General features: G+C 36.7%; 1 protein-coding gene across 1 annotated transcript in view; it reads left to right on the forward strand.

Moving 5' to 3' along the window:
- The window catches only part of CFAP47 (cilia and flagella associated protein 47), a gene marked incomplete at both ends in the record, with an annotated part of 308,599 nt that overhangs the window by 128,035 nt on the left and 165,051 nt on the right, over window positions 1–15,513 (forward strand). Inside the window, 3 exons of the mRNA XM_084279564.1 lie at window positions 6,736–6,844; window positions 8,084–8,310; window positions 11,965–12,145. Of these exons, the coding sequence (XP_084135690.1) occupies window positions 6,736–6,844; window positions 8,084–8,310; window positions 11,965–12,145 (517 nt within the window). The remainder of the gene's footprint in view (window positions 1–6,735; window positions 6,845–8,083; window positions 8,311–11,964; window positions 12,146–15,513) is intronic.

The raw sequence follows: 15,513 nt of genomic DNA on the forward strand, positions 1-15,513 counted from the left end.
AAGCTGTCACAGTAGAATAGTAATTATTTTGCTTGCTTTGTCTCTCTTGATTTTTCTGCCAATCCAAATTCCATTCAGTCCTTGTCATCAATGCAAGTAAAACTTCTGACTATACATGAATGCTGTCTCCATTATCTTTCAGTTTCTCTTGACTCATGTAGCCTGGGTTTTGCCGTCTCTACTTGAGATCAGTTTCGTCAAATCACAAGGACCTATTTTTGACCACCTTTTCTACCTTCAAATTTGCACTCCAGCTTCTGTGATGTCTCTGTAATCCTTTATCTCAGTGGACACAATCTTCTTATTTCCCTTTCTTTAGCTCATCTTTTGACCCCTTTAACTTTTCTGCTGTGTTTTGTCTCTAGCTGTTGATGTTTTCCAATACACTGTCATTTTTCTGATCTTCTTTTATGTGTGGTTGATGTCAAGGCTTGCATTCTGCTTCACATTTTCATAACACTACCTCCGTGTTTCGTCTTTCCCTCTGTGCAATTGCATGCTTCTGCCATTCTCTCTGCCACATTTCCATGATTTGTAACAATACATCCAAAACTTAACAGCTTATTCTTTTTCTCCTGCACGTTCTCAGATTTCATATTTTTCATTACCATGGAACAAGAGACTCTTGCTAGTGTTTAGTGTTTGCATATTTGGGGTTTGTTTTTGTTGTTTACCCGGGACTAATGCAGTGATGTCCAAGCCTGTCTGTCTGACCCTGTTCAATATTAGAAACCACCGGCCAGTTTTTCAGAAAGCAAGCCATGTGGCTGTAAGACTGTGCAGTTTACTTGAGTTTCTTGAAAATTAGCAGAGAGATTGAGGAGGGAGAGTCTGTCCAAGTCCACAGTGAGACAGAGAGCTCATGATTATTGGCATCAGGGAATCGCCCCCAAAGAGGCTGTGTAAATGTCCCCATGTCAGGGGATAGTGATCTTTGTGGATGGTTTAATGAAAAATCAATCCAGTGCTCATCATTATTCAAAAAGAGAAATTATTAGTAAAGAAATAGACATAAAATGTGAAACCTTGGTACACTTTTAAAAATAGCTATGGTGTCCATATTTTTAATATTGTGTGCAGTTGTAGTCACCCATCAAACAATATAGTAGGGATAGGGTGAAAAGGAGAGAAAACCAAGGATGGTAAGAAAGGTGGAACAGTTTATAGAGACAGATACTTAAAAAAAATTAAGTTCCTGTAATTAAAAATAGACTGGTAAGGGATCTGACTGGTAAATAAGATTATTTGCAGAATGTTAATGGGGGATATACAGACTGAATCAAATGAAGTACTTTTTTGTAAGCAATGTTTACCTTGAGTAACTTGGCTGTCCTGCAACTCTTGGGATGCTAAAACAGTTCACTAGTGAAAGAGAAGTTAGACAAACTCATGAAGGTTAGATCCATCAGCTTTATTCAATGAAATGTATAGATGAAATCTCCAGACAAGGAAGACTCAAACCTGCTGGTTTCTGGGAGCAGTTCTGAGAAGGATCTTCTGCTTGCTATGATTTTATACCCTTTCTTTAAACCTCTGCTATTAGCATTTTCCCTGTTTGTTTCTTTCTTAGTAGCAGAAGTATATAACCTGGCTGAGAAGAGGAAGCTCATGCTACATTAGGTATAGAGCCTGAAAACTAAATAATTTAATTAAGAGAAGGGAAATGGAAACATGTTAATGGGAGGAAAGCGCATCTAGAGGTCCCAGTGTTGCCTCCAGTGGTGATGTAGAAATACACAAATTTGGACACCTAGCTACTAGTCACTGTTCTTAACAAAGATGACCTTATCATAGTAAGAAGCATTTAATGCTTTAGATAAGCCACTTTTAGGTCCTGTATAGTAGCTTTTTCTCGAATGCCTGGCCCTTTCAGCTTAGCTGAATAGGAGGGATGCATTTAAAGGCTGTTGGAAGTGCAAAATTTTTAAGATGTAGCACCTCAGGTAAGAAAAAATAAGTCACATCAACATAATTGTATCATTTACAAGAAAACGTGGTAAATCTAGGAAAAGATGAAACTGCAAGATAGCGAGCATGATTTTACAGCTGTATAGTAATGACGGAGGAAGAAATTGGCTTGCTTAAATATCGTGTATATGGCTGCAGTATTTCAATCATACCATTGTCAATCAATTTACAATTGTAGCTACCATGCTGTATGATGATCAAATGTCTTCATACAAAGATGAAATTTGTATCATTAAGGTATGGACTTGTGCTGTATATAATCTAGATAAAGAATTTAATTTAGCACATTTTAACCCCCACCTACATTTCCTACTCTTTTTGACAAATGGATCAAACTAGTAATCAGAGTAAGACTGCTTCTTTATTGCAATCAGTGAAGAAGGTAATGGGATTCAAAGCTCTAGTGTTTTAACTAGTGCTTTAACCCAACAGGCAGCTAAAATAACCACCAAGGCTGTTCACTCACTTCACTCCACCCAGTGGGATGGGAGAGAGAATTGGAAAAAAAAAAGATAACACTCTTGGGTTGAGATAAAGACAGTTTAACAGACAGAAAAGGAAAAGAACACTACTATTAAAGGTGGTAGAAGACTATACAAAACAACTGATGCACATCACAATTGCTCACCACCCACAGACCAGCAATGCTCATCTAGTTCCCAAACCATGGTCTAAACCCCTGGCCAACTTACTTCAAGTTGTATATGGAGCATGACATCATATGGTATGGAATATCCCTTTGACCAGTTGGGGTCAGCTGTCCTGACTGAATACCTCCCCAGCTTCTTGTGACTGAATACCTGCCCAGCCTGGTCGCTGGCAGGGCAGTATGAAAAGCTGAAAAGTCCTTAATGTGGTATAAACATTGTCTAGCAACAACCAGAATATTAGCGTGTTATCGACATTGTTATCCTAAATCCAAAGCACAGAATTACACAACCTGCTAGGAACAAAATTAACTCTATCCCAGACAAAACCAGGACACTAGTCAGACTTGAATTTGACTAGGAATCCTATCTCTACTTGCACCAGCTGTATATCTGTATGTTGCAGTGTTGTGAGGCTGTGCTGCTGAGATGGTTTCTTTAAGCAGCAGTTAGAGTTTTCTGCCAGCCTGAACTATAAACAACGAGCAATTCAAGGCCAAAGTTGCAGCCCGAGAGACAGTGGAGCACCTCTGAGAATCACATACAGGAGAAAACAACCCGGAAGCAGCTGCATTTTGCCACCGGAGAAGGGAGCGAGAAGATGTAACGAGCTGTGCAGACACCAAGGCCGGGAAAGGGCTGGGGAGGAGGCGGCCCAGGTGCCGGGGAGAAAGATGCCCCTGCAGCCCGTGGAGAAACCCATGGAAAAGGCTGAGACCCCACCTGCAGCTTGTGGAGGGGATCCATGCTGGATGGAGCAGGTGGAGACACAGAGGAGACGCTGTGACCCTACGTTGGAACAAGCCGCTGCCAGCACCTGCAGCCATGGAGAGAAACGAAGACACAGAGATGACACAGAGATGAGTGAGAGAGAGATTTGCACTGGAACAGGTTTGCTGGGGGAGGCTGGTGACCCCACAGAGGACTGGGACTGAGAGACATTGTGATTTATGACTGCCTGCCATAGCAGTGACCCACGCCAGGGCAGTTGATGAATAGATGAAGCCCTGGGGAAAGGATTCATGTTGGAGAAGTTCATGGAGGACTATCTCCTGTGGGTGAGACCCCACAGTGCAGCAGGGGGAGGGTGTGGAATGAATGCCCCCCTCCACCCCCGGCCAAGAAGGAAACCAACTTGCAAGGGACTGACCACAGCCCCCATCTCCCAGCCCCTGCCCCGCTGTGCTGCGAGCAGGGGGAAGAAGGGAGTGAAATCATGACTAGAGTGAAGTCTGCTAAGAAGGGAGCTGGGTGGGGGAGGTTAGAGGTGTTTTAAGATCTGAAAGAGGAAAACAGCTCATGAAGAAGTAACTGAGAACCCCATTTTCTCCCAGTCCCTGCCTCCCTGTACTGTGAGCAGGGGGAAGAAGGGAGCAAAATCCTGAATATAGTTTGCTAAGAAGGGAGTGGTGGGGGGAAAGTGTTTTAAGATCTGGTTATGTTTGTTTTAAGATCTGGTCACACTCCCAAATCTGTTTTTTCTTCACCGTTCTTTGTAGTTGTAGTGTAGTGTAGTGTAATAAAGTAGAGTAGTTTTTCTCTTCTTCACTTTGTGTTGAGTCTGTTTTGCCCACTTCGTTGATGACAGAGTGATCTCTCCCTGTCTTTAATTTGACTCCTGACCCTCTTAATATATATATTTTCTCCCCTGTCCAACAAAGGGGAGTAATACACTGGCTTTGGTGGACGTCTGGCCTTCAGCCAGGGTGAAACCACGACACTGTAATAAAAGCAAGAAGGTACATTAATTCAAGTTTGACCTATTCAAGTATGTTGCCTACATTGTTTTGAAATTGTTTCAATATTTCTTGTGTTTTTTAAGAAAAATTGAAATTGACGTTCATCAAATTTTTAGCACAGGTCTCTTCAGAGAAGAAACTATATATTGGTTAAAATAATGGGCTGCTTTTTTATATATCTTTGTTTCTGGTGACCTAATTTAAATGCAAAAACCCTGTGATTTCAATGCTAATAATTTATTAAGTCTTGGTTTAAGAGTGTCAGTCTAGACATTCACAGCTAAATGCCTACTATAAAATTAAATGGTTTAAAGAGGACATTTTACTATCTGTTGTTCTTAATTACTGACTTGCATGGAGAACTGCAAATTCCCAGTAGTTATACATTCTTTTGAAATATTAGTTAGCAATGGGGATTAGATAAATAGCTAATGGCAGCTCAACAGCTATTTTACTAGCTATTTTTGTTACCAATAAAGCCTACAAAATGTTGATGCTATCCTGTTTGCAGTTGATAGAACATGGAAATATAAAGCATTAAAACCATGGGGATACTTGCTGAACTTTCAAAATGCAGTAAAATACCCATTTTGTTCCAAAGTGTCAGAAAAACCTCAGCAGAAAGAAAACAGGATTTGCATTCTGTGGAGATCAAAATGCAATAATTCTTCAAAGTGAAATGGAAAATGGGGAAGTTTGTTCCTACCTATAAGCATATTGATGTCAGCAATGACAAGAAGAATAATTGATAGTATAATGGCATCCTAGCAACCAGTACCTTCATAAAATTGGTTGTATATGTTATGAGCTGGTTAACGGTCCTTATGGAGCCAAAACACTGTGTCAAACAGGAATAATTCCTGTTTAAATTGGATCCCAGGAGTGACTATTAGTTTGTGTGTGGGAAACCAATTTTACTGTAGGTTTCTTTAATCGTTCTCAGGGAAGATTTGTCTGAACTCTTGAATCAAGGAAGGGAAGAAAATGCCCTCAAAGTTGAATAGTTTTCTTTTTGCTGGGTCAGAAATATAATTGCAGTGTTTTCATCTTTAACATAAATATCTGACAAAACTATGAATAAAAGTAAATTAAAAAGCAGGCTTGACTTAGATTATTGACCAATATTAAAGGCAAAAAAATTGCATTGGTTGGTAGATAGACTAATTTATATACATAAATTACTTCATAACTGGAATGAAGAGCAAAAGAATATGCATTTTTAGGGCAGTATTTGCAGAATGTGGTTTATTGAAATAGAAAGGTAACCTTCTGTGCAAATTATATCAGTTGCAGCAGCATTTGATCCTTTACCTTGTAATTATTAGAAGCTAAAGTTGTCCAAAAGAAGTTTGTGGTATACAAAAAGAGGTTATCAAAGGAATAGTAATATATTTGTTAAATTTCCTGTTTAGTTCACATAGATACATAGGTACCTAATTTAGGTATCTCTTGGTTTTGGGATTTTCTAGTTGTGACCTTTGCCCCACTCCCATCCTTCCTCTTCATCAAGCACCTTACAAGCTTACAAGCTGGCATAATATGGTATGGGGTATCCCTTTGGTCAGCTGGGGTCAGCTGTCCTGGCTGTGTCCCCTCCCAGTTCCTTGTGCACCCCCAGCCATCCTGCTGGTGGGGTGGGCTGAGAAGCAGAAAAAGCCTTGGCTCTGGGTAAGTGCTGCTCAGCAATAAAAAGAGACATCTGTATATAACAAAAGCATCTCTGTATTAGCAACACTGTTCCCAAAACAAGTGGGAAACACAGCCCCATACTAGCTACTATGAAGAAAGTTAACTCTAGTGCAGCTGAAAACAGGATTTTATGTTTGCTTTCAAGCTTCTGCTGGTTTTCTGATCTTTTTGATGAATAATAAAGATTTGCTAACTTTATTTCTTCTTAATGGAGAATTTGTACATACTAATCTGCTGTGGCTTCTCCTCTTTTTTGCTTCTTAAAGATAATGTTACTGGTTCAAAAGAAATGTAAACTTTTGGTCTACAAAAGTTCTTAACAGTGAAGGGCAATGAAGTAAACTCATGTATATTTTTAAGTATGTGCATCTATAACATACAGTTAGAATTCAGGGTATCCCCAATCAGTTGAATTCCATGAGTAGCTGGAAAGCATTCAACTCACTGAAATTTCTTGATGTTTCACATTTAATAGTGTTAATTAAACTACTTTGTTATCATAGCAAGGGGTAAAATTATAATTTTTTAAAAAATAGTTTTAAAATAATGGATCTCCTGGACATGTAAATTATTTCATAACACAGATCTTAAGCATTACTAGGACATCTTTGGTTTGAATTTTAATATTTTATCTTCTGTTCTGCATTAGGTGCTTTCTGATTAGTGTGGATGTGTATGTTTCTGTGTTTCAGGTTGGAGAATTCATACACCTTATAGAGGGAACAGGTGATACACCTTTGCCGTCAGGATTGCTTCCAATAGATAGTCCGAATGTTTTGCATGTTAGCAGTACATTAGAAGGTAAAGTGAATAGAAGGGGAGAAGACTAAAATAGAGCAAATCATTATATTTTGAAAATATTCTTTAGTTCCTGTGCATTTCTGTTAAAATTAATTAAATACATCTGGTAAAAGTAGTTGTGTAAGAAAGAATATCTGAGAGTTACACTGCAATATCTTTGTGTTGTCCAGTCCATTCCCTTCAGAGCAGCAGCTCATTGTTATCGATCTTCTTCACCTTTCTTATATTGTTTTCAACTTAGTCTACATTAATATTTTGTCATAATTTCTCTTTTACTACAGAGTACAGGCTACAGCCAGATGAATCAGGACAAGTAGTCTTTACCTAAAATCATCTAAAATTTTTCTCTCTCTGGGGGGACCTTATTGCAGCCTTCCAGTACCTAAAGGGGACCTACAGGAAAGCTGGGAAGGGACTGTTTACAGGGGCATGGAGTGATAGGACAAGGGGTAATGGTCCTACTCTGAAGGAGGATAGATTTACATTAGATATTTGGAAGAAATTCTGTATCTATGAGTGTGGTGAGGCCCTGGCACAGAGTGCCCAGAGAAGCTGTGGCTGCCCCCTCCCTGGCAGTGTTCAAGACCAGGTTGGATGGGGCTTTGGGCAGCCTCATCTAGCGGAGGGCATGGAAAACCCCATGGCAGAGGGTTGGAACTTGGTGATCTCTGAGGTCCCTACCAATCCAAAAGATCTTATGATTCTATGATAAAGTAGTTGAGTTTTGTATGCAATGTTGTGATTTGGCAGAAAAGCTGATACTTTTGTGTTCAAATAACCAGTGATAAATGGCTGTCAGTCATATTTCAGAAACAGTGTAGCTGCTATTTGAAATAATTACTGGTGGTTTCTTTTAAGGGGATGTAACGTGATCTAGTGGGACAAAAGAGTGGCTGTGTTGCATAGGTACCAGAAAGACTTAAAAAGGTTTCATTACAACAGTAGTAACACTAGAGCCTGGGGGTTTCTATTAACTAACTGGGGTTATCTATTAACTATCTATTAACTAATTTGGATTTCAGTCTGTTTTATTTCCCCAGTATGATTTTAAGTAAAGAAAGTATTTCTTGAGTGAACTGCATGTACTAGAGTAAGAGCATGTAACTAAACACCAAAAGAGTTTTGTATTATGTTTTTTCTTTGGAGATTAGGGATTTTAAATAAAAATGTAACTCTAGTAACTCAGTTACACTAGTAGCTGACAAACGTGGGGGCTTGTTTGTCTGTTTTGTTTAACAGGTCCACATGCAGTACACCCAGTTTTGTATTTGAAATGTGGTTTTGGTCAGATTCTTGAAGAAAATCTGAGGATTCCATTGATCAATGAATCAAGAGAGAGGGCTCTGGCCATTGCTGCACAACAGCAGATGTCAACTATCGAATATGAAAGAAGAAAGATCACAGGGACTCTGCAAAGCAGCAGTGTTCGAGTTGCAACTGCATTGTTAGGACTATCCAGAGTAGAGGTAAGAAACAGAGCAATCTGCTACTGCAATTGTGTGGTTGTTCTTGATTTGTAGGACCGAATTATTTGAAGTTTCAGGAAATAGTGTGAAGTTATGGAGGTTTTTTGAAATGCTCTGTAACCTGACAGTCACTAATCCCAGTTGCCCTCAAACACTACCTGTAAAATTGGGGAACAGATGACTAAATATTTTCCATTCTTTTTAAACTGGACATTTTATTCATGTTTACTTAAATCATATAGAAAATAATAATCATAAAAATAGGCTATATTTTTGTAGTCAAGTTGTATATGTATATTGATTAACTTGTGCTGTATATTTTTACTCAAGCCATCTATATGCATGGTTGAAAGTCCTAGCTGGTTTTGTATGGTGTTTTTACTACTACTTTTCCTTCTTGATTAGCGTTGCTAAAATAAAAAAAAAAACCCAAAAAACCCCCAAGTAACCCCAACTCTCCCATGAAAGTCATTATCCTGATCAGAACCTGTTTATCCTGTTGGGTTTTTGTCATAAATGCTCTTGAAGTTTGTGCTCTTCTTAGTCCTCCAGGATGCGATAATGATTTTATGACCTTCTGTGTGATGATGGAAAAGTTGTAAATTCAGTTTGAGCAGTTTGCTTCTTAAAACATAAGTGGGGTTTTCTTTTAAGAATCACAGTGTCCTTGAAGAAGATACTGTAATTAAAAGGTTACATTAGATACGTTTGAATGCTAATGAACTTTTCACAAAAGGATCTGTGGTCAGATTTCAATTTGTCCAAGTTTTAACAAGGACCAATGTCTTTTATATTACATCACTTATCTTTAGATATGGGATTAAGGGAGATAGCAAACATGATTGATCTGAGAGACTGAGATCATAAGATGCTTTTATTCATGAGGGACAGTTTTAGAAGTTAAGTCTTGGAAGAAAGAAATGGGTCTAAATTAGGATTCGGAATACAGTGATATTCAAAGAAAGAGAAAGGTGCCTCTGCAGTCTGTAATAGAATCTGCCATCCTTTATGCAGAAAAAGTACAGATGGTAAATCTAAGAAAATAACTTTGAATTTCAATCAGTCTTTGGGAAATATCAAGTTTAATTCCGATGCTTTATATACCCTCCAATCCTTTTCTGAAAAATTATTGTGAAATAGAAATTAATCCTGGGAAGTGAATGCAAATACTCTTCTTAACTGGTAATAACACTTCCACACTTTGAATATTATGAACCATTACTCTGATGAAGTACATGTTGGAATCTGTCTTACTGCAGCACAGCAGCCTTCGAAGTGCAATTGATAATTAGAGTTAAAAAATATTAAATTCCATTTAACTGTCACTGCCCTGAAAAATGCTAAAAAAGAGAGCGGCTGACACATTTATCTGAATTGGGCTAGACATTTTCTCTTTTCTTGGGAATGTTACCCTAAACAGGGTTTAGTTTTGTGTTTGCAGGATTTTCTTTTCCCCTTTCAAAAAGACCTAGGTCTCTCATTAAAAATATTTTAATTCTTTACTCTTTCACAGGGTACCAGGAAATATTTGAAATGTTGATAGACTATGTAATACTAACCATCTGTCTTTCTTCCTAATATATTCTTAAAAATGAGAGAGCTTGAGCGAGGATCTTAAAGTACTTCAGTGATTTTTAAGTCATAATATATCTCTTTGAGATAATTATAAAGTTTTCAGTGCTCTGCCAAAGCTCATCTTACAATCATTTTATGAATTAAGGTTTCCCAAAATTTTTTAATCATGCTGGATTTCTGTGTTGTAGAATAATCTAATTACCAAAACCAGATGTACGTATAAACTTATATTTGAATATACAGAAGGTCAAAGTCAAATTTAAAGTGGTAACTATATGTAATTTTTTTGGTTTGGACTTCGCATTAGAATTGAGAATGAAATACCTTTTTTCCCCCACTGTGAAATCTTCTGTATTTCAGTCATATCAGAATGAAATGGAACTTGTTCTTAGCCATAGAATTTTTTGGGCTGGAAGGGACCTTAAAGATCAGTTCCAACCCCGTTCCTATGGGCAGGGACACCTCTCTCCAGACCAGGCTGCCCAGGACTCCATACATCTTGTTTATTTTAGTTTATGTGTGAGAGACAGAACTATCAGTTAACTTTCAATCTTGAATGATTGAAATGAATAGTAAGTTCAGATTTTCAACTCACATAATGTTCCTTCAGTAAATTCTTTGCACCATACAAGTGGTGCAAATACAGTTCAAAAAGAACAATGTTTATAATGTATATAAAAACCTTTTGTTTTGGTGAGTATTTTTGTCAGATACAGTTGTGGTTAATAGAACAATAATCCTGAATAATAATATGTTTCTACATTTATTTTGTCAAAAAAGTGTATTAACAACTAAAGCTCAACAGGTTCCCAAATTCCATATATACTATGTTTTTAAGACCATATTGACACTTTGGATAGATAGTGGTTGAAACAAAACAATGTCAGGGTGTAGGTCTGCTTTCTAAAACCAGCAAAGGAATATGAGTTTAGTTAAAACAAATCGGGGGGAAAAAAAAGAAAAAGACAAACCACTAAACCAAAGCAGAATCCCAGTGCTGTTGATTTGGACATTAATTTGAACATATTAACCTTAATGGTAATCCTTAAGAACAATCAAATTTCCTTTTTAAATGTCTTTTAAAATTCTCACAATGATCTCCATTCCTTGTCCCATTTCAACATGTACTGTGATACCTGCTGTCTTGGCATTATTTAAAAGTAATAGGCTTTGAAACAAGTTTTCCTAGCACAAACTGAATATTTCTGTATTTATCTACCCCCTATAGATGCTCAAGATGATTCACAGTAGTAATGAATTCAAGGATTTGTCTATAAAAAAGATGCAACTATCTTCAGATTTTAAATTTCTTCAACTTGCAATTAATCCTGAACATTATAGTTATACTGTGTTACTGGATTGGAAATGGCAATTTAGAGCAAGTAGTGTATCAAATCACTGCATTATTTCTCAAATGTTGTCTTATAGGAATTTAATTTAATTCATTAAGAAGTTTAGATGCGTATTTTGAGCTTGCCTTTACATACTGTGTGAATCCGTTACTAGTGTGTTTCATGCTGTTGACTGACAATGCTTTTTACTAAGAGGAGCTTATTTGTCCTTAAAATTAATTCTAAATTCTTTGATTTCCAAAATGCATTGTCAATATAAAAGTATCAAAGCTAGGTAAGCTAACTATGTAGTTATCCATTGTAAATTATCAAAGTGTTTTTTCCATTCCATGGTTTTTATTATACAAAATCTTTACAAAGTAAAATAAGAAACTGCTGTCTGTATCTGATATAAAAGATGATTTTCTTTTCATTTTTTTCCTCTGCTTTTCTTTCCTTCCCTGAATGCCTATAAAAGCTTGCAAAATATTTTCTGGGTAGGATGTGGTTTTACTGTAAATCTCCAATATGCATTGTCTTGAATGATTGTTTCAGATGCCTGATATCTAAAAAAATTGTGCAAGGCAGTTTTTATTTAGTGGGGTCTCTCAACAATTTCTATATAGCTTGGCTAATTATCAATTCAGTTTTAGAATTACACCCTTAAACCTGTATGATATTGCATTTCTTAACCTGAAATCCTTACGAGGTGGTTGTTGATATGTATACATTATTCCTTCTCTGGCAGAGAGATGCGCTTCTGAAACCTCGCACGTTCTCCCCAGAGCCGAAGTATGTGGATTACAGCGTGGAAGTGAGCATGCGAGAGTTCTTTGAGGCCCCTGAGAAGCTCTCTGTTCCAGTGCTGGCATCAAGCAGAGTTAATTTGAAAGTGCCATCGGCAAAAGATCTTATACCTCAGAAAACAGGTAAGGATAGTCTTAAATAGGATGTTTGGATTTTTTTTTCCTGAGAGAATCTGTATTTTAAAGGTTTTCTTAAGTAGATTGAGAAAATGAGCTTTCTTTAACTTTTTCTATTAATCAAATCCTCAGCCCTGTCTTTGCAATCACTATTTGAATGAATTTTTGCTCATTTCTCAATTCTACTTCTCATGCAGCACTGATTTGTGCTCAAATCATGCCAGCTGTACCGCATACCTTTTCTTGTTTGCTGCCTCCTCAGTCAGCCTCCTCAGAGAGTTCCTGTCCCTCATCAGTGAAAACTTGTGCATTAGTCTTCAGAGTGGCCATGTTAGTTTAGGTCGGTCTCACGTGGTTCTAATTTTTAGAGTATCTTAAGTTTTATACTGAAATATTAATGACTTTTTTGTTTGGCATTCATTTTGATCCCTCCTTTACTAGTTCATTATTATTATTAAATGCTTTATTTAAACTGTAAAGCATCTAGGTTGCAATTTTTAAAAGAACTTGAGTGGCTGAGGGAACTGGGGTCTTCATCAGTAGAGTCCTTCTGCACATTTCTGCAGTTCACCCCTCCAAGTGTCATTGGAATCAGTCACACGTTTTCATGGTGTGTGTTATACTTGGTGTATCCCATGTGGGTTTTCTTCCTGTTCTGGAATAAAAATAAGGATTTTCTTGATTCAATCTGTCAAGCCTTTTTTTTAAAGAATAATTCAACTTTGCATTATCTGTGCTGTAAAACATTTTTAGGTGTTTTTAGGAAGATGACTTGAGTTATTGTAGTATTAGAAGCAAAACTATTGTGACGGGTAACTATAGGACTAGCAGTCAGTAGAAGTTGTAGAATAGATGTAATGCAGGTTAGGGGCTGAAATATTAATTGAATGACAGGATATTTAAATCCTACTTAAAACCCTTTTGTTGTCAAGTTAAAATGTAATTGCCTGTTTTGTAATAGTTGATGTAGAGGTGAACTAAAAAAGAAAATCATAATGACTTTGTGGAGTGGGGTAGAGCATTCTTTGATTTGCAGAGAGGAATGCCAGCTGGGGGAGAGAGCAAAATCTGTGCACAGAAATCTGATACAGACAGAATAAAACCTCCATCATGATTTCAGAACAAAGGTTGTTAACTGACCAGGTGGCAGGTCACTGTTGCTTAGCAACTTCTCAAATTATTTTTAAAGTTGAATTGTGAATGAACTTATCCGAAAATTTTAGATTATTAATTGCTAAAATGTATTGAAGAAACTACATTACAGTAAGGATGTTGTTATTTTCTGTTGGTCCATGCTGATGCTTTATCCATCAAAATAAATTATATTAAGTATCTGAAAGAGGTAAGTAAGCAATGGAAAATCAGAAAGTGCAGTGAACATGATAATTTTTATATTTATTTCTTTGTTCTAGGACACTTAGTTACATGAGGGAGTAGAAATATCAAGATGATACAGAGAACAAAATGGGGTTTTGGTAGTGAATTCAGAGAGGTGGTGAGCTAAAGAACAGCTAAAAAGGGAAGCTGAGATAACCAGGCGATAGCATGAAAACAAAGATTTGTTCAGTGCAAGGACAGTGCCAGCTGATTCAGTATATTTGTTGTGCTAATGAGGAAGCACAGGAATATTTGCAGGCACTTAGAAAATCTAATATTGTGACAGAAGTCCCCAGGTGGTATTCTTGTGGATGGAAGCAAAACATTGGTCTCATCTGAAACTTTCAGCTTCATTATCTGAAGCAGCAGCAGTGTTCTAGCCGTGGTGGTAGCTTTCCTTAGGGTGGGAGTAGCTGCTACTCTGAAGAAATGAGAGACTGCTTATGAAAAACAGAGGTAGAAGCAAGCTAACTAAAATAAATCCTTGGGTCAGAATTTCTTAGACTACAGTAGCAGGAAAAGCATTCAGCCAGTGTTTTAATAACTCTGCTAACAGGGAATTAGAAGGTAAAAAACAGTGATTGCTGCTCAGAAATACATTGGACATTGGTTTTGGGTTTTTTTCACAGGTGATGACCGACTGCATTTGTACATCAGATTAATATTAATAATAGATAGTAATAATGCTATTAACAATAATAGTAATAATAATAAAAATAATGATTTTTTTCTTTCTTTGTTATTCTATTTAACTCTGTTTATCTCAACCCACAAGTTGGGCTTTTTTCCATCCTCCTTCCCATTCCCTTGGGGGGATGGGTGAGCAAGTGACTGAATTATTTTTTAGCATGTATCATTCATAATGTTAGAGATGAAAAAAATGTATCTTTCCATGTTTTTCTTTTGTGTTTTTTATGCTCATATCATATGGCTAAATAAAAATATTTACCTACACCATATCACCTGTAGATGGACATTTTAATGTCAGTAATATTTTCCAAACACCATATATATTTCCTTGATAATTATATGCTATGTTTAAAATCTGCTTTAATATTTTTTTCATGACCTGTGGTCAACCCTATCCGCTTCTTTCTATGACTTTTAAATGTTGTCTCATGTACTTGCTCATTATTTGGTGTAATTAGTGCAATCTTTATTTAATCTTTTATTTCTTTATGTCTCCAAAGCAATTTCCTGGGGTTTTAAGTCTATTTTTCAATGCATATAATAATAAAATTAATAAAATAAATGCAGTGAAAGAAAGTCAATTATCAAGCGTTATTTCTGTTGCTTCTTCCTAGTATTCCATGGTCCACATGCTGTATAATATTTCCTGCAGTTTAGTTGTTCCTCTTTCTGAATAAAGTTCTTATCTTTTACATCAAAATTTAGACAAACACTGTCTAAACCCAAAAATGTTGTTGCTGTTTAACTTTTGAGGTTTTATTCTAGCTCCTCATCACATTAGCTTTCAGAATTAATTTCTATCATTTGACTGACAATATAGTAAGAAAAATCGAATTACATTTGGTGGTCTTAATCATCCAGAATAGTGAGGCACAAATGAGATTAAAAAATGTAAGTGGTAGCATTACTTTATATTCTTCCTTCATACAAAGGCTTTATTTAAAATATTATTCTCTTTCACAATGTGGCTCTGAAAATGATAATATAGGTCTTTATCTTCGTTTCATTCCAGCTATATCTATTGAATAGCTATTCCTGCTATGTATGTATTAGTAGGAAGTTGTTTTGGTCGTGCAGAAGTGAGAGGGATTTAAATATTTGGCGGGATGTGTTACTTGTGTGTTTACTATCTGCAATAATAAATTCAGTTGAGAGTAGTATTTGTTACAGGTCTTTGTGTTGTGAATAAATTTTGGAAGGCCTCTCATGCAGGTGTATGCATAGGTTTACTGCTGGGCTGAAGAATAGTCTTAATCCTCAGAAAACGTATCAGAGTATCCTTTACCTCATTCTCTGCTCAGAATTGA

The sequence above is a fragment of the Gallinula chloropus genome (genome assembly GCF_964237585.1).
Source record: "Gallinula chloropus genome assembly, chromosome: 1".
Taxonomy (NCBI): domain Eukaryota; kingdom Metazoa; phylum Chordata; class Aves; order Gruiformes; family Rallidae; genus Gallinula; species Gallinula chloropus.